Consider the following 23,873-nt stretch of genomic DNA (forward strand, 5'->3'; position numbering starts at 1 on the left):
ATATGCTCAGCATAAACCTCTTCACGCAAGCTGGTACTGTAAATAATTACTCACCTCTTTTTCTTTCTTTTTAAGTAGGTTAGCAGATGTATAAAGATGACTTAGCTCTTTGGAAAAGTCATATGTATATATGCTGATGTGGTAAGAGTCCTGTTGTATTTCAAGTTATTGTTCCAATAAAAATTATAATTAGAAAAAAGGAAAGTATTAGATTTATTTTTTCTTTTATTTTACATTGGTTATAAAATTAACTTTTAAGTCATTTAAAAAATGTACTGTCTTAAATTCTTTGTTTTAGCAACTCTGTAACTTTTCTGTTATTTTGTATTGGGAGACACAGAACTGACATAGAAGGGTTCTACAACTTTAAGGATCATTTCAGTTTTCATGATACATCAGTTAGAATGCTTTTGGCTGCAGATAACAGAAATTCCCGAGTCAACTGGCTTAATAAGGAGTGAATTATTACATATGACAAAAAGTCCAGGAGAGGTAATTGTTCAGCTCAGTGACATTTGAGACCCGTATTCTTTTCATCTTACTGCTCTGCCAACCTCAATTTATAGACATTATCCTCTAGTCCCCTATGGTTTCAAGTTGGTTATGACAACTCTAAGGCAACCCTAACTCACGAGTCCGTGTGTGACTTTTCTCAATCTTGCAGCAGACTTTCTGTTATACCTTACTGTCCAGAACTGGGTCACATGCCCGTCCCTAAACCAGTTAAAGCAAAGGGACATGTGTGCCATGATTTGCTTAAACCGACAGAAATCATGGCTGGGATCACACAGGAAGGAGTGGTAAAAGGTTAGTGCTGTTTGAAGAGTGGGAGAATGCCAGTGAGATAGACACAACAAAATTTGACATATAGGGATTCCTAGAGCCAAATTACGAACTTTTAATGTAGGATCTTTAAATTCAGTACCCCTGTTGAATTTATTTTCCATAGAAGCCTGATCAGGGGAGCTCCTTCCTTGGGACTAGGGTAAATACAGTCTGTAGACACCAGCCACACAGCAGAGTAGAGTAAAGAGGAAAGATTAGTCAGAAGCTAGCAGAGCCCCAGAAAACGGGGGCAAAGATATAAGTCCCCTAAATAACAAGAAGTTTGAATAAGGATGTGACAGATCTCGTGTATGTACGTGAAGTCCAAAGGAGATCCAATGTGCAGAGAACAGGATAGCAGGATGCTAAAAAATTCAAGGTAGATGCAGTGAGCACTCAGCTCTTCCAGTCCAGTACTTAGAAGACAAGGTAGCAAGTGGCTGCAGCTACAGTGTAAGCTGTTGAGATGCCAACCCTCTTGCTAGCCCTTCTGGTTCTTAGGTGCAGTGTGGGTACAGGTTAGTAGACGGTACAGTTGGATGGATGCCCATTTTGAAAGGAATAAAGAAGCTCATGGAGGCTGGGGATTTAGCTCAAGTGATATCGCTCTCACCTAGCACGCATGAGGCACAGAGTTCGATTCTCAGCACCACGTAAAAATAAAATAAAGATATTGTATCCACCTAAAACTAATAAATAAATATTAAAAAAAAAAGAAAAGGAAAAAAAAGAGGCTCATGTAGGGGGGCTGGGATTGCGGCTCAGAGGTAGAGTGCTCACCTAGCATGTGCGAGGCCCTGGGTTATATCCTCAGCAGCACATTAAAAAAAATAAAGATATGTATCTACCTATGAGTAAAAAGTAAATATTTTTAAAAAAGAAGCAGCAGCAGCTCAGGTAGGGCCAGGATTGACATAAATGGAACATTAGTTTGTATTTTTGTTAGTATAATGGGTATGCTCTTTACTTACATGATGAGTCAATATAGGAAACAACAATATTTTAAATGTCTGTTGTCTACTGTTCTCCTTTTCCCCAGGTCATCATGCAACTTGTTCCTTCAGGCCTCCTGTGCTGAGAACTTTTCTCAGAGCCCTCACCTCCAGCTCTCAGTAACCGCCCCCTTCCATATTTTACTTCACAGCCATGGTTTCTTGTCTTTTTCCTCCACTGAAAGTAGGCTTCATGAAGATAGGAGCTCCATTTGTTTATTCATGCTATCTTATCTCAAGTACCAAGAATATGGGTAAAATATTCATTCCTCCAACTAAGATTTGCTGGATGAATGAATGAGATACCTCTTGGTATTCTTCCTAAATTCTTTCTCTTCTAGTGAATTGATGTTCCTTCTTTTATTGGATAATGAGACCTGTGTTTTCTATTGCCTTTTGGTCTTAGCTACTAGGAATTACTAAATAAGTTTTATGTTCATTTGCAATAACCATCCTTTGCTTACAATGTCTGTACTCCTCTCACCCATCGTAGAACTTTTAAAATATTTATTTTAATGATGCATGGTTTCAATATTACTTATTGTGAGTTGCCTCAAATCTTTTGTGGAAAAAAATGAAGAGTGTATAATTGTAACCGAACTGACTGATTGAAGGGTAACAGAAGAAGAAGTCAAAAAAGGAACACTACATTTTGGGAGCTGGGTGAATAAGATAATACTGTCTCTGTTATTAATAAAATAGAAACCAGATCAAACATCACTAATAAAGGTATCTCTGTGTCACCATTTTGGTATATTTCCCTCTTTTTTTTTTTTTTTTTTTTTTTGCTTCATCAATTTTGGGGTGTTTTGTTTGTTTGTTTGCTTTTTGGTTTTGTCTTTTTAATTAGCTTTAAGAGACATGTGTCTGTCTTGCTTATAACTGGTTTCCTGGAGCACAGGACACTATCTGGCACATTGTACAACTTAATAAATATTTGATAAATTAATAAATTAGGCTGGTGATGTAGCTCAGTTGAAGAGAACTTGCCTAGCATGCACAAGGCCCTGGGTTCTGTCCATAGCACCACCACCCCAAAATAATAATAATAATAAATTAATTTAGGCTCATGTGTTGGCACATACTGTAATTTCAGCAACTTGAGTAACTGAGGAAGGAGAATCACAAGTTTGAGGCTAGCCTTAGCAACTTGGCAAGGCCATAGGCAAGTGAGACTTTGTCTCAAGAAAGAAAGGAATGAAGGAAGGGAGGAAGAAAAGGAAAGGAAAGAAAGGAAGAAAGAAAAGGACTAGGTATGAAGCTCAGTGGTAAAACTGCTCTGAGTTCAATTCCCAGTACTCGAAAATAAAATAAAATAAATTTAGTATGTCCCTTTTTTGCCATTTATTTTTAAGTCCCTATATTATTAAACATTAACTTGTTTCTCGTGTGTCCTTATCCCTTTCAACCTGTAATTTCCCTTCTTTATGGATTTCCAAAGTTTTTTCATTTTTCTGTGCCTTCCTTCCCAACAAGGAACCTTCTTTTAACCACATCAAACCCTTGCCCCAGGGCTCATGAATATGTGCCTTTTCTTCTTTCCTGGGTTTCCTAGATCTTATTTCCCCTGATGACTAAATGATTCCTCACCCTTGGATCACACTTAAAAATTGAAGGGACCAGAGAGATCTTCTTTCTAAATAACTAATCTTCACTTGGTCCAGAGAGGTAAAGTGATTTGGCTGAGGTCACACTGCTTGTTGGCAACAGTCCAAAACAAAAACACACACCTCTTAACTCTGGATCCACATTTCACACCACAGAATAAGCAAGCCCCTTCCTAGCATCAGAAATGGAAAGTACTATGAACAAAGTAGAATATGATTTTCCTTATAGTTGAAAATATGGGATATATGATAGGAGTTAGGTATTAGATAGCGTAAATTTGATCCCAGCTCTTTTTTACTCTTGGATAAATTCTTTAGGCCCTCTTAGTGTATATTCTTTCTTTTTTTTTTCCCTATGCATTTGTATATTTAATATAGATATTTAAATCTGTAAGTTTGGTTTGTTAATAGTAAGAGAAGTTGTGTGTATTCCTCATACATAAATGGAATATGCTGGGTCTATTGATTTCTTTCACTTAATGTCGTGAGGAGACCTTTCCATGACAGTGCATATACTTCTGTATTGTCTGCCCCACCCCACACTTTTTATTTGCATTGCTGAGAATGGAACCATTCCCTGTGCATGATCATCTCTGCTGTTCCAGACACCATCCCCTCTCCAGCAGCTTATTGCACTATCTATCTTCCTAACTTGGCCCCTTGCTGCATCCTAGGCACACACAGGCCCCATGGCATGTTGTCAACACTGCAGCCAGAGTGATCTCACACTTCTCTGTTTAAAATCCTCCAAAGACCTCTTGTTTTACTTAGAGAAAAAGTCAAAGTCCTTATAGTGGCCTACAAGGCCCTTCAAGATCCACACCATACCCCAATCCTACACCACTCCTCTTGCCTCATTTTGTGCCTTCTCTGTCCCTCAGATATGCCGGCTTGCTCCTATTTGCCCCTGTTCCTGTATGCTCCTCCCTCATATCCACAGAGCTGACACCTCACTTCCTGGACTGCCTAAGTATCCATTTAGTGAAGCCTCCCCTTAAAATTGAAGACTTTCTACATCTCCATTATTCCCTATTTCCCTACCTGCTTTATTTTTCTCCCCATAGCATTTATGACTCTGTAATATACTATATAATTTAAACTGGAATGTAGGTTCCACAAGGACAGGAAACACTGCCTCCTGCATCCTGGCATATGTGAAGTATCTGAAACAGAACCTAGCACTCACTAGGCCTCTCAATAAATATTTGTCAAGTGAGTGAATGAATTTTACTTCTCCTGGAAGTGCCTGTCTTTCACCTCATTTTGCTTATCTGAACAGTGATAGTATAGGAAATATACTGGGCTGATGACTGGGGTCTAAACTGGAGGCCACATTTGCTATTTGTGTGACAATGAGTAAATGGTAGCTGTGTAGGGTTTGTGAAGGTTTATTAAGCTATGCATTTATGATACATACATTTTCTTTTATATATATGTGAATTTAAAATGTTCCCCATATCCTGACTCTCTGGGAAAAAAAAAAAAAAACCTCATGGGGAATATCTTCTTTACATTTTTTGTCTCTACATGTAGATTTTTTTAAAGGTAAAATTAGGATCCTGCTTGCTTGTTCACAAAACCATAACATGAATTATTTTTCTAGAGCATGATTTTTTTTTCTAGAGCATGATTTTTAATGGTTGCCCAAATCCTTTGAAAAGTATAAGCATCTTTTGGTATATTATGTTAATATCACTGTTCTTGGAATAAGGAGTTGAAAATTTATTTCAGAAGATTTTGATTTCTTCCTTTTCTCTACAGGGGACATGGTTTCAAAGTACAGAGAACCTTTGATCCACACCTTCCTGAGAGGAGTGAAAGATCCAGATGGTATGCACAGGGCCAGCAGCTTAGCCAACCTGGGAGAACTGTGCCAACATCTGGACTTCCTGCTGGGTCCTGTGATCCATGAGGTGCTTCTAATACTTCTTTTAGATTGGGAGTCAGTAGACTTGTGTTCTTTTTCCAGATCTACTTCCCTGTAAGATAGAACGAGTATTAACTTCCCTAGTCTCTATTCATCCTATTATATATATTAAAAGCTGTATTGGTTGACCACCTCTAATTCCAAACCCAGACACTTCGAACAAAATCTGGAACTTTTGGAGCATCAACATGATGCCACAATTAGAAAATTCCCTACACCATAAAGTTTTGTTCTATGCAAAAAATTATTTAGAATATTGTATAGAATTACCTTTTGGCTATGTGGATAAAATTCATGAAACATAAATGAGTTTTGTGTTTAGACACAGGTCCAATTTCCAAGATAACTCATTATGTATATGCAAACATTCCAAAATCCAAAAGAAATATCTGATATCCAAAACAGTTTGGTCCTAACCATTTCAAAGGATATTCCAACCCTTTAGTAAGAATCTCTTAGTTACAAATAACAGGAAGTCAACTTACCTTAAGCAATGAAAGATGATTCACTAGAAATTTATTAGATGATTTATTCTGGTAACTAACAGAATTGAAGAAACCTTGAGAAAGGCTTTAGACCTTTACCCTAGGTCTCTGGGCTATGTGTGAGTCTTATCTCTATTTGTTAAAAAAAAAAAACACCTCAGGCTAATGCTCTGGCCCTTTTTGGTCACAAGTGCCAAATGAGTCAGTTCAGACCTGATTTATACATTTTCTAAAACTAACAAACCTGAACAATATTCAAACATCATGATGTTATTTCTTTATTTTATTTTTATTTTTATTACTTTTTTTTTTCTATTTGTATCCTTAGAGTCTTCCTTTTCTATGTCTTAAGGGAAGTATAGCATATTGGTGGCATGTGATTTGGTGTCAGAAATTTGAAGAAATTTTTTGGTTTGATTGATAAGAAGATTGATTTGATCTAGAGCAGATTTTTAACATTCAAAAATATCATCTTAAACCAGGCATATTGGCCCATGCCTGTAATCTTGGGAAGCTGAGGCAGGAGGATGGCAAATTCAAAACCAGCCTCAGCAACTCAGCAAGACCCTATCTCTAAATAATATATTTTAAAAGGGCTTGGGATGGCTCATCAGTAAAGCACTGCTAGGTTCAATCCCCAGTACCCAGCCTGCCAAAAGAAAAAAGTGTCATCTTTCTGGAAACCTACAGAATTATTGAAAGAAAAATAAATTGCCAGATTCTCTTGGGAATTGTAATAAATGAAGGCCCAACTCAACAATCTACTTACCTGTGTTCACTCTAAGACTCTGACCATGGTTTCTTGATCTGTTAAATGGGATTGAATTACTGATGGTATAGTACTTTTATAAGGATCTAGAGATGATATATATGCTTGACGTAATAATTTATTCAACAATTTTTACTGAGAGCCTATTTCATGCTAAGCAGTATTCTAATTACTTAAGATATCTCGCTCTTCAAAATAGACAGTGGTTCCTATCTTTGTAGAGCTTCCATTCCAGTGAGAAGAGACGGACATAAAGGAATATACATAATCAATCAATATAATATGTTAGATAAGAAGTAGAGCAGGAGAAGATGATCAGGATTGTAGTGTTAGGTGCTGGGAAGGTGGTAGTTTTAAGAAGGTATCTAGCCTTTCTGGGAAGGTGACAGTTGAGTAAACACATTTTGATGAGCAGCAAGGAAATGAGAAAAAATAGAGTAACCAGTGTCCCTCAACATCTGAAATATGTTAGGCCTATTGTTGGGGGCTGGGACTACAACCCCATTCTTCTGGGGATGGGTAACCTGGTGGAAGACACAATGATCAGTGATTACAGTGACAGCTGATGGAGTGAGTGGTGGGACATATTTGAGTATTGACAGAGATTCCCTGGAGAAAGAGCTGAATCTGGAGAAAAAGTTAGGTAAGAAGGTGAGGGTGAGCATTTCAGCAGAGGGAGCAGCATGTGCAAAGGCATGGGGGTGAGGGTGGGGTGGGTGTTTAAGAGACCACGAGAAGATCCTGAAAGTTGAGTGGAGGAGTTGGGGTGAGGCTAGTTGTCAGCAAGAGCTAAGGCAAGAAAGGCAGGCAGGGGCCATGTCATGAAGAGCTTTGTTATTACATGGCTTCCTGGCTCACAGCAAGAATAAAGCATTGCTTATATAATCTTCCGAAGTGAAGTGCAAATAGGTAGAGGGCCATTTGCCTGCCATGAATGCTGACTCAAAGAGCACCATTCACAATCCTCAGACCTGTTTGTCTCAGTGTTCAACTCCAGGTGAGGACTGGAGCTGTGGAGGTATCTGCTGGGCACATCCAGTCCAGAATCTCTGCCTCACTACTAGATACCTGGACTGTTTCTGCTATATCATTGCCAGGAGTCTTCACAGTCATTAATAAACTGTAAGCACAACAAAGGCAGAACTATTCTTTATTCACCTTTTTGTACCCCCTAGTACATCACAGTGCTTGGCATGTTAGCTGATTGGCATCAAATGAAGAGGAAGGTAAAGCTGGTTGGGAAGACTAGTTCCTACAAGTTTAAAGAATACTCATAATAACAGGAGATGTAGCTCAGGAGTAGACACTTTTTCTAGCATGTATGAGGCCCTAGATTTAATCCTCAATACCTAAAAAAGATCAAAAGCAAAAAATAGGACATAATACTCTTCTGAGTGCCTTATATGTCAACTGATCCAATCCTCACAGAGGAAACTGAGTCACAGAGAAACTGAGTAAGTTGCCGCAGGTGGCATGGTTGGAGTTTGAATGTGAGCAGTTAGTTCTAGAACTCATACCTACTCCTCTGTATTGTTTCTCAGTAAGTATTTTCAGTTCCTTTGTGAGATTGCTTTTGTGTTTTGAAAGTGAAAAGTACTGCCATATGAGAAAAGTTGCAGACAGGAAGGGTCATGTAGCTCTACCTTAATAGAGCTTGCTTTTGGCAGTGAAACTTCAGAAGGCAGTATATTCCCTCTGATTTGAAAAACCAGGTGTTTCCATCCCATATAATTTCTGCCTCTTCTTTTTAAATGTTCCTTCTTATGTAGCATCCCACGCTTGCCTTGTCATCAGTGCCAAACCAGCTACCTTGGATGGACTGCAAGTTTGAACATGCTTGGAGGCGTGCCAGTTTTAGCATTGCAGCCATTACTCCTCCTATAGTCAGAAAGCTCTAGCCCATTCACATAGAAAAAGTGGGATTTTTGACATGGCTCTTTAGTAGTTCTTCATTCGTTTATTCATTCAACAAATATTTATTGAGCATGTGGTCTGTGCCAGTTGGGCATACAGCCAAGCCATGTGTGCATTGCTAAGGATCCAGCTGTGAACACAATAAAGTCCCTGTGCTCATGGCCTTAACATTTTGGAGAGGAAAGATATGGAATAAACAAGTAAGCAGTTCTATACCATTTCAGGGATGGTACATCTAATAAGATTAGGGGCACAAAGGGAGCTTGTTGTACATGACTCAGAGGGACAAGAAAAGTTTCACCAATGAGTGACATTTGAGCAAAGACCTAAGGAAGCAAGGGGGTAATCAGATATCTGGGGAGAGAGCATTCCAGATAAAAGCACAGAAGCCTTGAGACAGGGAACTTCGAGGCCAGCATACCTGGAGGGAAGAGAGCAAGAGAAAGAATCATAGGAGCTGGCAATAAAAAGGTAGTGGCCAGTGGGGCTGGGGCTCAGCAGTAGAGTGCTCTCCTAGCACATGCAGCTACCTTGAGGGTTTGATCCTCAGCACCACATAAAAAATAAATGAATAAATAAAATAAAGGTATCATGTCCAACTAAACTAAAAAAAAAAAAAAATTTTTTTTTAAAGGTATGGCCTGTCCAAATGGTGCCTTGTGCAGACTTTTCTTGTTAATAGGATGACAAGCCAGAGCAAAGGAGTGAAATGGTCTAACTTATTTTTGATTACTGGGCCTTCTTCTATGACAGTTCTTTGAATGTCTCATGAAAACTCTTTAAGCTTTGTAGTCTCAGAAATACCTAACTCAAATGTATACCGGTGGAGAAGGCCCATTAACTTTGAAGAAACTCATCTTTGACTGCAACTTGAAGAAATGCTCCTTTATGAGACTGATCATGTTCCAGCAATGCTAAAGGGCACAGATAATGAACCTAGTCTGTTCCCCTAAAGAAATCTCAGTAGAATGTGAAATGGACAGTGGTCCAGAATTATGCAATAGAACAAGCACCAGCGGCTGAGGAAACACAGAGCTGGGACCCTAAGTTAGCTTGCCAGGGTATTAGGAAGGTTACATCGATCAGGTGTTAGACAGGAAGATAAGGATGAGAAGCATGATCTTTTTTTATATAAAGTTTGACAAACTACCCACCTCAGTCTTTTCTGACATGATCTGATCTGAAGGTGTTGGCCCCTCCTCTAGCTGTGTAGCACATGAGCATCAGAAGAGAGCTGTGTTAATGTTGGGTGGTTCAGCTGTGAGCACTGTTTGTGCCCCTATAGTGTTGGTTGGTAGGGAGGGAACAAAAAGTACAGGCTCACCCCTTCCACCGTCTTCACACTGGGAATTCAAGTTTTTCTTCTTTGTTGATGTCAAGATTTAACCTGTTTAGGGAGCATTATTTTTCCCCCTAACTTCTCATTCTTGCCAAGTGCTGTGTTGCTTAAAACCAAATCTTAATGGGCTTTCATCTTTATCACGTTCTATAACATGTAAATATGATTTAAGTGAAGTGTAGTAAGAGACCTGTCCTTGATCCAACAAATAAGATGTGCCACAGGTGACAAGTTTATGGAGAAGTCTGGTTTTAATACTATGCCTAAAATTCCACATACCTGAGCTTTGTGGTCTGATACAAAGCTACCACTGTGATCCCACTACATGATCTAAATTTATTACCAGTTTTGCCACCTTTGGTGTAGTTTCCTAAATGACAGGGCCCACACAGTTTGAGGATTGTCAATACCTGAGCTGAGGAATGGCAGGTGTTATGGGAAACTCCAAGGAAGCCCAAGTAGACACTATAGTTTCTTTCCTGGCAGTGATTGAGTAAGCAAAGCTCATAATAATTATTGATTACACTGCCTTTGCTATTAAGGTTTCTTAGTTCTTGTCCTGGAATTTTCCAAAGTCCATTTTGGGTAATTTGGTATTGGTAGTGGTGGTGGTGGTGATGGGCAGTGTTTCCCCCCAGCCTTCAGTATTAGGCAAGCACTCTACCACTGAGTTTTCCCCCAGCCCTTTTTATTTTATTTTAAGACAGGGTCTCACTAAGTTGCTGGGGTTAGCATAAAACTTATGATCCTCCTGCCTTAGCCTCCCAAGTAGCTGGGACTACAAGCAGGTGCCACCATGCTAGCAGTTTTGGGTAATCTTGCCATTTGTATTATCTTTATTTTTATAGTTCTGATTATGCTTGGTGTGTGCCAGCTGTTTTGGGAGTGATGCTTTTCCTTATTTCTGTTGGCTCCTGTGAAGTGTTAAATTGCTTAAGCTGACCTTTAATGTTTCCAAAGCAGCCATCATCTTTCTGTCTGTTTGGATTTCAGAAGTGGATATGATTTACATGATTTACCCAGTGAAGAAAAAGCCTTCCATAATATCACTTATTAGATTAGGTACATTGACCCTTAGGGAAAGTGTCATGAAGATCACATAGAATCAGATTCTGCCATCTGGGAGGACTTAGAAACAGAGAATGGAAATATTACACCAGTTTATAAATTAGTAAAGACCTTACATCATCTGCCTATCATTCACCAAGGCTTTTAGGAGTGGAAGGCAGTGTTGAGTATGCCCTTGGAGCTGGAGGTGAGAGACTAGCTGTGAAGTGACTCATTCCTACTGGATAGATGGAAGAGAGCAGTCTGGCATTCTTCCTGCTTCTAGTGTTAGAAAAGGAGGTCTCTCTTACAGACCTCACATGCAGGAAAGCAGATATGAGCTGGCATGAGTGTTGGAAAAGAAGGAGGTTATTCTTACTCTAGAGATATCTGCAAGACCATATTAAAATCCTGATGTCCAAAAGACACTTTACTGAGCAACACTTGCATATTTCATAGGATTTGGTCCTGGTGACAGAGGTTTGAGGAAGGTTCATGAATCTCTTCCATTCTCTGGCCTCTTCTGGATTGTCCAAGATATTTCATTGTAGTTGGGCTTTTTACAGTCTGGCACATTAGTTACTGGCAGCCTGTAGCAAGCAGGAGGCCATTCTAGCTGACTTCAGCAAGGCCTATAATTACCGGCTCCTCTCTCCCCTGTACCTTCAAGATGCTACAGGGATCAAGAATTGGCCTTCAAGGGAAAGCCCTTTGCCAACCAGGACACTTTTGCCTGGATATCCCAATTGTGGAATTAATGTCTCACAGTTAGAGCTAGCTTTACACTGAGAGCCTAGGCAGAGGCATGTCCCACTCAACATAGAGAGGCCAAACAGAGGAGGCAAAGACAGACACAGCAGGGTTCTAGATTAGGAAGCCTTAGTCTGCCAAATGTGGAATCATGAACCTTAGGTAAACAGGCAAACACTTGGGAGCCTCTGTGACGTGATCTTAGGCTGGCTTTCTTACATTAGTTATTAGACAGAATAAGTTAAACTTTAGTGTATCAAGAAGGTCTCTGACCTAGCTCTAACTTGTTTCTCTGACTTCAGCTCTTACCTTGTAAATACTAAGCCTGAAAGTGGAGGTAGCTATTATATTGTTGCCTGTTTGGAGGTGACCCAAGGAATTCCTCTGAGGACCTAATTGCTTCTACCGTTAATGCCAGAGGCGTAGACGCTGCTGCTAAGCCTTAGGTTTGGGGTCCCAGGTCAAAGGCAGAAGCAGTTTACTGGGTCTTGTTGGAAAATAGCCCCCAACAAATTGAGTTTTCTGGAGTTTCTCTTTCCTTGGAAACTGCAGGTTTGTCTAATAGATGCACAATTTGATTAAATGCCAGTGCATCACAGATGCAATTGTATTTAAGAACAAGCTATTTCTTCTAATCTCTTTGCCACCACTGATTAATTAGATACTTTGAACTATGCCCAACTGTTTGAAAGCTGTGAAAAATACAACCTGTGTAGTGAAAATTTCTGTACAAGCCTATTTCCTCATTTGTGCCTGTATTCACTATTCTTTAAACATAATATTTATTTATATGCATTTCCAAACACACAATCTGGCTATTTTCTTGTCATGGTTAGAAATACTTCTACTGATAGCCAAGAAATACATGCACACAGTAAATCCAGTAACCAAAGTATCTGAGGGACCAGCTGAATAATTTAGACATACCTTTAGATTGTTGCTACATCAGTCATAATTACAAAAGTTATGCTTTTTCTTTTTAAATCTTATATGAGTACCTTGGAAAAGTTTGTTGTTGTGTTTATTTTATTATTATTGTTAGTGGTGTCTCTTTGTTGAAATTTTAGAATATTTTTATGTCTACAAGGAGCTAAGCAGTGATAAAGTGGTTGGTACAAAGTATAGAAACTGTCCATTTTATGACATACGTAATTATTAGCTATATATGTGGCACCATGTTTTGTAAATACTTCTTCTTCTGTTATAGAACTGTCTTTGAAAGCAACTGAGCCCAGAAAGACCTTCCAAAATGAAGGCCAGTCAGGGAGTCTATGAAACTGGCCCCTGCTGACTTACTGGGGTATATAGTAGATATATAGGACTGGGTGCCTACACATTCATACTAAAGGAGATCAGTTTGAATACTTCTCTATTTCTATATCCCTGGGCTGAAACTTTTATCAATGGTACATTCTTTTTTATGTCAGATCTTGAACTATGAAGCCTCCTTAGCTAAATCTCCAGGTTCCTCATTCCCTAGAAGCAGCTATGCTTTGGACTATGGTTCCTTCCTTTGATTTTATGTCCTCAAAGGGGACACATAACAGTTTTTCCACTTTTTAAAAATTTTATTTTTGCAGTACTTTGGATTGAACCCAGGGGCACTTTAACACTGAGCTACGAGCTATGTCCTCTAGCCCCATCCCACCTCACCCCACTTTTTTTTTTCCTTTCTGGTACCAGGAATTGAAACCAGGAGTACCTAACCACTGAGCCACATCCCCAGCCCTTTTAAAAATTTTTTATTTAAAGAGAGTCTTACTAAGTTGCTGAGGCTGGCTTTGAACTCACGATCCTCCTGTCTCAGCCTTCCCAAACCTCTGGGATTACAGGTGTGTGCCACCACGCCCACCTCCCCCCGCCCTTTATATTTTTTGTTTTGAGTCAGAGTCTTGCTAAGTAGCTTTGAAATTGTGATCCTCCTGCCTCAGCCTTCCAAGTAGCTGGGATTACATCTACCTAATTTTTCCCACTTTTTAAGGAGATATTCACATTTGACCTTATATTTTTTGAAATATATAATATATATGTGTATTCCTTCCCACTCCCTGACATTCCTCCTAAATTCCAAACCAGGTTTTGTCCTTTTCCAGAAAAGCCAGACTGCATCAAGACCTCTACCACTAGATCTCAGCTTCTTTATTAAAGCTGAGGAAACTAATCCATCCCTCTCTAAGCCAGATTGCTCTTGATGAATGTGTAGTAAGAACAGCACAGTTGAAAAGCTACAGGTAATTGTGCAATCCTGGTTTTCACTGACTTCTTCCCTCACCCTCCTAGGTGACAACTTGCCTGATTGCTGTGGCTAAAACTGACCATGAAGTTCAAGTGCGCAGAGCTGCCATCCACGTGATCGTGCTGCTGCTTCGGGGACTCAGTCAGAAAGCTACTGAGGTAAGTCAGTTTGTGGTTGTGTGTAACTTCCCCACCTCTTTATTTTCTGTCTTCAGTCTTCCTTTTACAAAGGCAGTCTCAAGCTTTTTCTCTAGATGGACTCTTGAATCCCTGTTGAATTAGTCAACAAGAATTTTGTAGGAGGTAGGGTTTGCATTTTCAGTAAAGAATTTCTGTTTCCTATGTAACATGTTGGGCAAATCCAGTAACTCCTGCAGAAAAAACAGAGCATGAGTTTACAGATTGAGGCCCTGAATCCTGGCATTCTCCTCATGGGGGCGGGTTCCAGAGTGAGCTGGCTGGAACACATTAACCCTGCCTCTGCAGCCTGAACTTCAGTAACTTGTCTTCCTGGCATATTTCATTGTTCATGCTGAACTACTGAAGGGCTTAATTTAAGGTGTTTCCTTTCTAGCTCTAAGTTCAGGCCATGAGATTTTCATTGCTGCATAAATTAAACTTTCTTCCTTCTTCAAGTGGGTTTGGCTGGGTTTCTCCCCAGTGCACCACCAATACAGGAAGGAAGTTTATATATCCATATGTGTGCTACAACTGAGTAACCTCAAAATTAATTTTCTTCTTGATTTTAATGGAAACTCATTCCTAGTTGATTTCAGTTACAATGTTTACATTAATAATTCACTTCCTGGCATCCACAATGCTCTTCTGTGGCTTGCACATCAGTATTTAACCAAGTGTTGGGGAAGCCATTATAAGAGTGATTGTTTTGTCACAAACAAAGCCTTTATTCAGGATAGAATTTTACCATATCAAATGTCTGATGCCTGTTTGTAAAAGCATGAACTCATTAGTTATCCTCCTTTCTTTCCTACACAGGCACATTTTCTCTGTAACTGTCTACTTTCTATTGTTTCAGCTCAGACCATTGAATTTCCAAATGACCACTCCCCTGATCTTTATCCTCAGCTGCATTTCTCTCCCTTCTGCCTTGTATAGGTTAAGGTTTGTATTGAATGAGTTTATCTGGTGTAAATATGTTCAACTACAAATTATAAAAACTCCAATACAATGGCCTACACAAGTAAGGATTTGTTTTTCTTATTTCACAAAAAAATATGTAGGTAGGTGCTGTTCATTAGCAGCTCAATGTCAATAGAGCCAATATTTCTATAATCTTCACGGCCTTTGTTTCGTGGGGACAGAATAGTTGCTGCAGCTGTGGCCATTGTAGCCCATAAAAATAAATAAGAAGGAAGATAGGAGACGGGCACTTTTATATCCTTTTTTGGGGAACTAGAATAGGTTTCCTAGAACCTCCCCAGGTGATTTCCAAAACTGTCTCATCTAATTACTCCTCACCATGAGGGAGCATGACAATGAATTTAGCTGGGACATCTCTGCTCTAAACAAAATTCAATTTTCTTTAGTAAGGAAATGGATATTGGAAAGGTGACTAATAATGACACAATAGGGAAAGGGGAAGAATGATCTGACTCATAGGAACTTCTGTAGAGGTAGAATTACTAAACTGGGAGCTCTCACCTGGGGGTTGGAGGCTTCAGTTTGTCATCTAGGACTTTGATCAGGACAAGGATGTATGGATCACACCTTGATAATTCTTTTTTTTTAGAGAGAGAGAATTTTTAAATATTTATTTTTTAGTTTTCAGTGGACACAACATCTTTTATTTTTATGTGGTGCAGAGGATGGAACCCAGCACCCCGCACATGCCAGTCGAGCGCGCTACCGCTTGAGCCACATCCCCAGCCCCAATAATTCTTATAATTAAATGAACAGGGTGCATACAGCTCTTGTTGAGAATTTGCTGTAGAAGATGGAGTTAAGAAAGAACAGTGTTTTTCATCCATTATTAAGATCTCTGAAACTCTTAGCTAATATAACATTGTTATGTAAATTGTTAACTGGGAAGATCAAGTGAGGAAAATACAGGGCCTCTATACTATCTTTGCAACTTCTCTAAGTCTAAAATTATCTCAAAATAAAAATGTGTTTAAATCACAGCATTATTAAAAGAAATATAGAAAACTGTGGGACTAGGGATATATAACCCTAGTTGGGTTCAATCCCTGGTAACAACGACAAATTCTGTTAGTGCATACATCCTTACTGAGTGAGAAAGAGAGAGGGAGACGGAGGAAGAATACATGTGCATAGAGTAAAATATCTGGCTAGCAAAGTGAGAGAAGAAATAGAAACTCCAGATTTCTCACATCTGTGTGTAGCCATTGAAAGCAACACTGCTTGTCTCACCACTGCTAAAATAATTTGTGACCATGGAGGATTTTTGTCACCTTCCAAATGCCATGTGAATGGAAAACCTCTCTTGTATTCTCCAAACCATCTGCAGTTTACACTCACTGAAACTTATAAATTGTGCTTACTCAGTGAATAAAGAAAAGGAAATGGGGTGGGATGAATGTATGATTCCTCTTCCTAGTGCGTCCTTGAGACCAGGTGTGTTAAATCTTGTAATCGTAGGTGTGATTATAATCAGGGGCACTTTAATGAAAAGCGGAGATAACCACAAAGCTTTCAATCTGGGATTTCTCTTTACAGCTCTGTCTTGCCCCCCAGGAACAGCTGAAAAGAAAATGCTGCTTTGTTGATGAAGTTTTATGTTTTTTATTTCCTTCTAATCACCATCTCTTAAGCTATGGAGTGCCAAAAGATAATACCTGGTTTCAGTGAATTCTCTGTTGTTTGCGGCTGTGCCGGCAAAGGACCTCTGTGGTTATGGCAACCGGAAAGAGCAGTATAGCAGATAGATTGGAACCAAGAAGGAAGACATCACCAACCCGACTCATGAGGTCTTTTATCCCTTCTTTCCCATTTCAAAGTAGCCAGAATTTTACACAATCAATACAGTATTCATATTGGAAGAAAACACTACACTCACTTTCTTACTGAAAAACCTCTTCTCTGCTTAGCTTTGTTTTAGCTTTATGAGCCATATCTCTTTTTTTTTTTTTTTTTTTTTTAATAAAGCCTAAAGCTTTGTTAAAAACTAGAAGGCGGGCTAGGGTTGTGGCTCAGTGGTAGAGCACTTGCCTGGCATGTGTGAGGCACTGGGTTCAATTCTCAGCACCACGTAAAAATATAAATAAATAAAATAAAGGTGTTGTGTCCATCTACAACTAAAAAATAAATTAAAAAAAAAAAAGAAGGAACTCTTTTTTAAGCCCATTTTTTACCGTACCCTTGCTGAAATATAAGCCCTTTACTAGGAATACCCAGGAAAGGAGACATGTCCAGGCCAGCACTTTGTGTTGGTCTAAATGTTAAAAATAGGCTTTCTCAACAGAGAAAGGAACATAAGCAACAGAATGAGGAAAGGGTGCTTAACCACCTGCTTTTCACAAACTTGATCTTTGCAAGTGACTTGTTTGTTTATTCTATGCATTGAAAATATTTAGAACATCTATTTTTATAAATTTCTTCCAAAAACAATAATTGTGGCATTAATATTAAGCACTAACCTATCACACTGGCCCACCTTCAGATAAATCCATAAAGTCAGTCCATAAAGCTGAGCACAATGGAACATGATGTTCAGGAGGCTAAGGCAGGAGAATCACAAGTTTGGGGCCAGCCTCAGTGATTTTAAAAAGTAGCTGAATGTGGTGGCATATGCCTATAATCCCATCAACTCAGGAGTCTCATACAAGAATCTCACAAGATTGAGGCTAATCCCAGCAATTTAGTGAGATCCTCAGCAATTTAGCAAGACCCTGGCTCAAAATAAAAAGTAAAAAGGGCTGGGGATATAGCTGTGTTCAATCCCAGCTACCAGGAAGAAAAAATCTGGACATAATATAATGAGCATCTATCTGAAACTTGGAAAGCAATTAGAAGCAGAGAGGTTTTTTGTTTTTGATTTTGTTTTTTCAGTACTAGGAGTTGAATTCAGGTGTGCTTTACCACTAAGCTACACCTCCAGCCCTTTTTTTTGTTTTGTTTTGCTTTTTTGTTTTTGAGGCAGAATCTCACTAAATTAACCCAGGTAGGCCTCAAACTTGCAGTCCTCCTGCCTCAACCTCCCAGGTTGCTAGGATTACAGGCATGCACCTCTATACCTAGCAGGTAGAATATTAAGGGGAATCTGTGCTTAGAGCAGAGATAGTATACAAATTGTGTTCCCATCCTCTTTGCTTAACCTAGAGACAAGGTTCAAAGGTTAGTTGTGAAGGCATGCAATTCATTAGGGGCCCTAACAGAGAAATCACAGAATGTCTGATCTGGGTAACCAGAAGATGAAATCTGGGGAAAACTATAGCCACAGGTTGAAAAAGGGCAATCCTCGAAGGGAAAGATTCAGAAAGAGGATTCCCAAATTCTGTTTACATCTCCAGCTAAACTCTAAAACAAGCAATATAATTTCCTGCTTAAAAAACAAAAACAGGGGTTGGGGTGTAACTCAGTAGTAGAGCACTTGCCTATCATGGACTAGACCATGGATTCTATCCCCCACACTACAAAAAGAAAACAAAAATATAAATACTCATTGGAGAGCAGAATCCAGAGTTTCCATAATTTAACATTTGTAATATCTAGGATACAGTCAAATTTACACAGTATATGAAAAACCAGGAAAATGGAAAATATTCTCAAGAGAAAAAACAAATCAACTAAGACCAACCCCCAAGAAAATTCTGATACTGGAATTATCAGACAAGATTGTTAAAGCAGATATTACAATTATCATCAGTGAAGTAAAGGAAAATATTCTGAAATTGATAAAAAGGAAATCTTGAAAGAAATAGAAATGATTAAAATAAAAGAGCCAAAGCCAGACATGGTGGCACATACATCATTAATTGTGAATTTAGTGCTTATAAAAACAAAACTATCACAATAATCCCAGTGACTCAGGAGGCTGAGGTGGGAAAATCACAAGTTTAAGTCCAGCTACAACAATGTAGCAAGACCTTGTCTTGAAATTTAAAAAAAAAAGAAAAAAAAATTTTAAGGGCTGGGGATGTGGCTCAGTGGTTAAGCATGCCTGGGTTCAATCCCTGGTACTAAAAAAAAAAAAAAAAAAAAGAGCTAAAGTGGAAGTTCTATAACTAAAAATTATGATTTCTGAAATTTAGGGAAAAATAAAAACACTAAATGTAATTAAATGCAGAAAGGAGAAAACCAAGAAAAGAATAAGTGAATTTGAAAATAGAACAAAAAAACAGAGATAAACTGGATGCAGTGGCACACACCTGTAATCCCAGCAGCTCAGGAGCCTGAGCAATGAGTTTGAGGCCAGCCTTAGCAACTTAGCAAAACCTCGTCTCAAAATTAAAAATAAAATGAGCTAGGAATGTGGCTCAGTGGTTAAGCACCCCTGGACACTCAATCCCTGGTACCAAAAAAGAAGCAGATAAAAACAAATATTCAACAATGACTGATTTGGTGTAACTAGATCCTCATAGGAACCTAACCCTGTGTTTCCTCTAAGAGCAGTGGTTCAACATCTACTAATTCAGCGTTAACAGCAAACTTAGTGTTTATAAAAACATAACTACCACAAATAATGAAAATCAGTTTTATACACAATTGAAATAAGTCAGTCATAAAAAATATAATCTGGAGCTGGGTTCAGTGGTGCATGCCTATAATCCTATCAGAGGCTAAGGCAGGAGGACCACAAATTTGAGGCCAGTTCAGCTATTTAACAAAGCCTTCAGCAACTCTGCAAGACCCTGTCTCAAAATAAAAAGGGGTAGAGGTGTAGTTCAATGATAAAGTCCCTGGGCTTAATTCCCAGTGCCAAAGGGTACGGGGAGCAAAACCTTAAAGCATCTTCAGGAGCAAGAGTTAGAGATTACTTATTAATTGATGGCTGGGTCAGATTATGAGGCAAACTACGTCTCCACTCTGCTATGACTTTTAATTCCTTCCTTTGAGTCCATTGTTGAATTATGATGGCAGAAGCCTCTTTCTCATACCATTATAAGTGGTGCTTTTACTAACCTTGCTTCATTAGGAGGGCATGGCTGTTTACAGGGTTGATATTAATAAGACCAGGTATTTAATAAGAAATTAGTTTTGTTGGATAGCGTTCACAGCATCACAGGACACAGGGGGATAGAAGTATTTAAAAATGTATTGTGAATTTATAAAATGTCTGTTACCCCCAAATACTTCCTACTTATTCAGACATCTGAATCGCAGTTGTTCCATTTCTGTAAGAGAAGGCAAACCCTGGGATTAAAAAAAGCAAAGAGTTTTCTTGTGATACTCTGCTTTTTTAATTACAGAAAGTGTTCATGGTCCATCCAGAAGATTTAGTTCCTATGTCCCTAGTTCACCTTGTGCCTGTCTGTCCAGACCAAATGAGAACTAGGATATGACACTTAATCTTTGATGCAGCACAAATGGCAAGTTGTGAGTGTCTGTAAGACAGACCAAATGGGGAATTCCCTTCCTTTTATTGATTTTGTCTTATCCTGAAAGTTATCTGGACAATATTTGGTGAGTTTTGTGCTATGGGCACAGTGAATGGGCTAGTGCAGTGTCATTCCCAGAATGACTTCTACAGACATTATTTTTTTTAAGCAGATAGAAGGCTCCATGCAGAAAGCAATGAAAAGAACACATATAAAAATGACTTTATCTTTTTCTCCTTTCTTTTCCTCCTCTTCCTCCTCCACCTCCTCCTCCTACTTTTCTCTTCTTCCTCCTCTACCTGCCCCTCCTTTTATTTCTCCTCCTCTCTCTTCCATACCACATCTTCTAGCCTTAGGAAGCTAAGAGGAGTGGTTCTGACCTTCATACCTTGAATAGAGAAATAATGATAGAGCCTAGAATAATATTTCAGACTGTTTGACTGTTAGAATAATATTTCAGACTGTTGGTCTTGATGCAAATCCAGGAACCTCTCTGAATGTCATTTTCACATCTGTCTTATCTGCCTGATAGATGTGGCAAGAGTGAGATGGGATAACATGTGAAACTCTGCAAACTGCAAAGGGTTGTAAATGTACAAGACAACTTTTTTTTTTTTTTGGTATAGAGATTGAATCCAGGAGCACTTAACCACTAAGCCACATCTCAAGTCCTTTTTAAAAATATTTTATTTAGAAACAGTGTCTCGCTGAGTTGCTTAGGGACTTCCTAAGTAGCTGAGACTGGCTTTGAACTTGCGATCCTCTTGCCTCAGGCTTCTGAACCACTGGGATTCCAGGCATGTGCCACCATGCCCAGCTATACAAGACAACATTAATGATGAGTACCATTAATAATCATTGATGATTGTCATCATTACTACCACCACCTTCATCACTTCTACTACACTGGGTGGTTTTTTTTAATTTTATTTGTTTGTGCAGTGCTGGGTATCAAATGCCGGGCCTAATGCATGCTTAGCAAGCACCCCACCACTGAGGTACATCTCCAACCCCTTAAATGATTTTTTTAAAACTACCAAAGATAGTTTTATATTGTTCTATCAGATCATATGAATATGAATGAATAGACAATTTATTTGATGGCTGACATTTTTTAAGTTAAATTATTTTTAACTGATTCATAAAAACATAAAAGTTAGGGGCTGGGGATGTGGCTCAAGCAGTAGCGCGCTCACCTGGCATGTGCGGGACGCTGGGTTCGATCCTTAGCACCACATAAAAATAAAATAAAGATGTTTTGTCCACCAAAAACTAAAAATAATAAAAATTTTTAAATTATCTCTAAAAAACATAAAAGTTATACACATTAGTGGTATATATACATTTGTAATGCTTAAATCTGGGCTGGAACTTTTAGTACCTTACACTTTTTTTTTTTTTTTCAGTTGTAGATGGACACAATGCCTTTATTTTATTGTCTTTATGTGGTGCTGAAGATTGAACTTGGCACCTCACACATACTAGACAAGCATTCTACCACTGAGCCACAACCCCAGCCCCAGTTCCCTACATTTTATCATGCTGGACTCTCACTGTGATTCATCTCAGCTTTTAGGAGACAAACTTTATTACTTGGAATTCAGTCTTCAGACTCTGTTCAAGGCTCTAATGAGTGCCATCTCCTCTTCCTTATGATGAATACTGATGTACTTTACTGGGAAAACATCTAAATACCTTAGATGCTCTGTATTGAACCAAAGGATATAACATTTATTTGGGCTTGATTTGACTATTGTTTTCTTCCTTTATTACCTATGAAAAAAGAAAAATACCATCTGCTTTCAGAAAGCAGATACTGAGCTAGATGTTTTATCAGTCATCTCAGTTATTCTCTCGGGAGCTCTGGGGATAGGTGTTGTTATCCCCATTTTTCCAGAGACTAACTGCACTTAGGTTAAGCCAACCACTCTAGGTCTCACTATTATTAGGTGGCAGAGCTGGTAAACCCAGACCACCTAACCCTAAAGTTTATGTTCTAGCTGCTGTTAGCAGTTTGAAAAAGTTAGGTATTTCCTAACTTTATTAGGCTACTGATGTTTTTAATAAAGAGCACAAAGGAAATTTTTTAAAAATAAATTTTTAAAAAATTAGTAAGAAAAAAAGAAGAGCACAAAGACTGGGGTTGTACCTCTGGTAGAATGTTTGTCTAGAAGCATGAGGCTCTGGGCCCCATCCCCAGCACCACAAAAAAGAGACAGCACTGGGGCTGGGGTTGTGGCTCAGTGGCAGAGCACTTGCCTAGCATGTGTGAGGCACTGGTTTTGATCCTCAGCATCATAAACAAACAAACAAATTAATTAATTAATTAATTAAAGGTCCATCATTAGCTAAAAAAGAAAGAACCCAATTTTTTTTTCTTGGTACTAGAGATTGAACTCAGGGCCAGGGGCACTTTATCACTGAGCCACATCCCCAGCCCTTTTTAGTTTTTATGTTGAGACAGTTACTTTTATGTTGCTAAGTTACTTGGAACTTGTGATCCTCCTGCCTCAGCCTCCTGAGCTGCTAGGATTACAGGCATGTACCACTACACCCAGCCAAAAAAATATTTTTAAGGCAAGTAGTTGCACCAGCAATGAGTGAAAACACATTGTCACTTATGTTATCACAGTAGCACAAGAGTTCCCTCTTTCCCTCACCTTGCTTTTTTTTTCCCTTATAGGTTTTTGCCTTGTTTGTTCTTTTTGTTTGGATAACAATACTGTGTTTAAAGTCCCTTACTATCATTGTAGTGGAGTTTCAGGCAGAGCAAAAATACTCCTCCTCCTCTTATCTCTGCTTCTCCTATACTTGGGTTTCATTCCCCTTTAGCAGGTCCAGATTTCTTATTATGACAGCAGCATGACCCCTGACTGATCCAGAGATTCATCTTCCATCCAACACTCAGATTCCCTCCCTAGCCCCAAATGCTAAAATTCCAGGGAAGATACTGAATGTTCCAACTAACATTGTATGAACTTACTTGAGGACCTGGTCAGTGCTTAAGACTAGGGAATAGTCCCAAAGACTTCCTTTACAGTGACTTGGCCAAATCAGTATGATGGTGATAGATTTGAGAAATAAAACTGAAAAGATAAGGACTCAGTACCTTACTATAACTGCTAAACTGTAATGTTCAGCCTTTTCTAGTGATAACATAAGTGACAATTTGGAAGCCCTAACATTTAAAACTGCTCCCTTTCTGCCTCTTCTGCATAATCATTTATATAGATTTGCATATGTTAGACTGTGGTTTGTCTTCCTCTTCTGCATCAGACTTAGGATCTTTTATTTTCTGCAAGAGGGCTTTCTTTTCACCCTTCTTATTCTAATCTAAAATGACCAAGAAGATTGTCTCATTGAGACATTCAAAGTCACAGAATTTTAGGATGTTAGAGGTAGAAGAGACTTTAAAGATTTATGATTATCACAAAAATTTCCTTTGGCATAATAACTTCATGAGTT

At 38.8% G+C, this 23,873-nt stretch overlaps 1 protein-coding gene across 3 annotated transcripts in view; it reads left to right on the forward strand.

Moving 5' to 3' along the window:
- Tango6 (transport and golgi organization 6 homolog) overlaps positions 1 to 23,873 on the forward strand; it is a 173,069-nt gene that overhangs the window by 131,552 nt on the left and 17,644 nt on the right. For 2 of the 3 annotated variants that reach the window (XM_078032582.1, XM_078032583.1), the window contains 2 exons: positions 5,186 to 5,337; positions 13,936 to 14,049. In XM_078032582.1, coding sequence (XP_077888708.1) covers positions 5,186 to 5,337; positions 13,936 to 14,049 — 266 coding nt within the window. Of the gene's footprint in view, positions 1 to 78; positions 3,051 to 5,185; positions 5,338 to 13,935; positions 14,050 to 23,873 lie in introns of those variants that run through there. The other variant, XM_078032586.1, reaches the window with a different exon arrangement.

This window comes from Ictidomys tridecemlineatus, chromosome 15, assembly GCF_052094955.1.
Source record: "Ictidomys tridecemlineatus isolate mIctTri1 chromosome 15, mIctTri1.hap1, whole genome shotgun sequence".
In the NCBI taxonomy this organism is placed as follows: Eukaryota; Metazoa; Chordata; class Mammalia; order Rodentia; family Sciuridae; genus Ictidomys; species Ictidomys tridecemlineatus.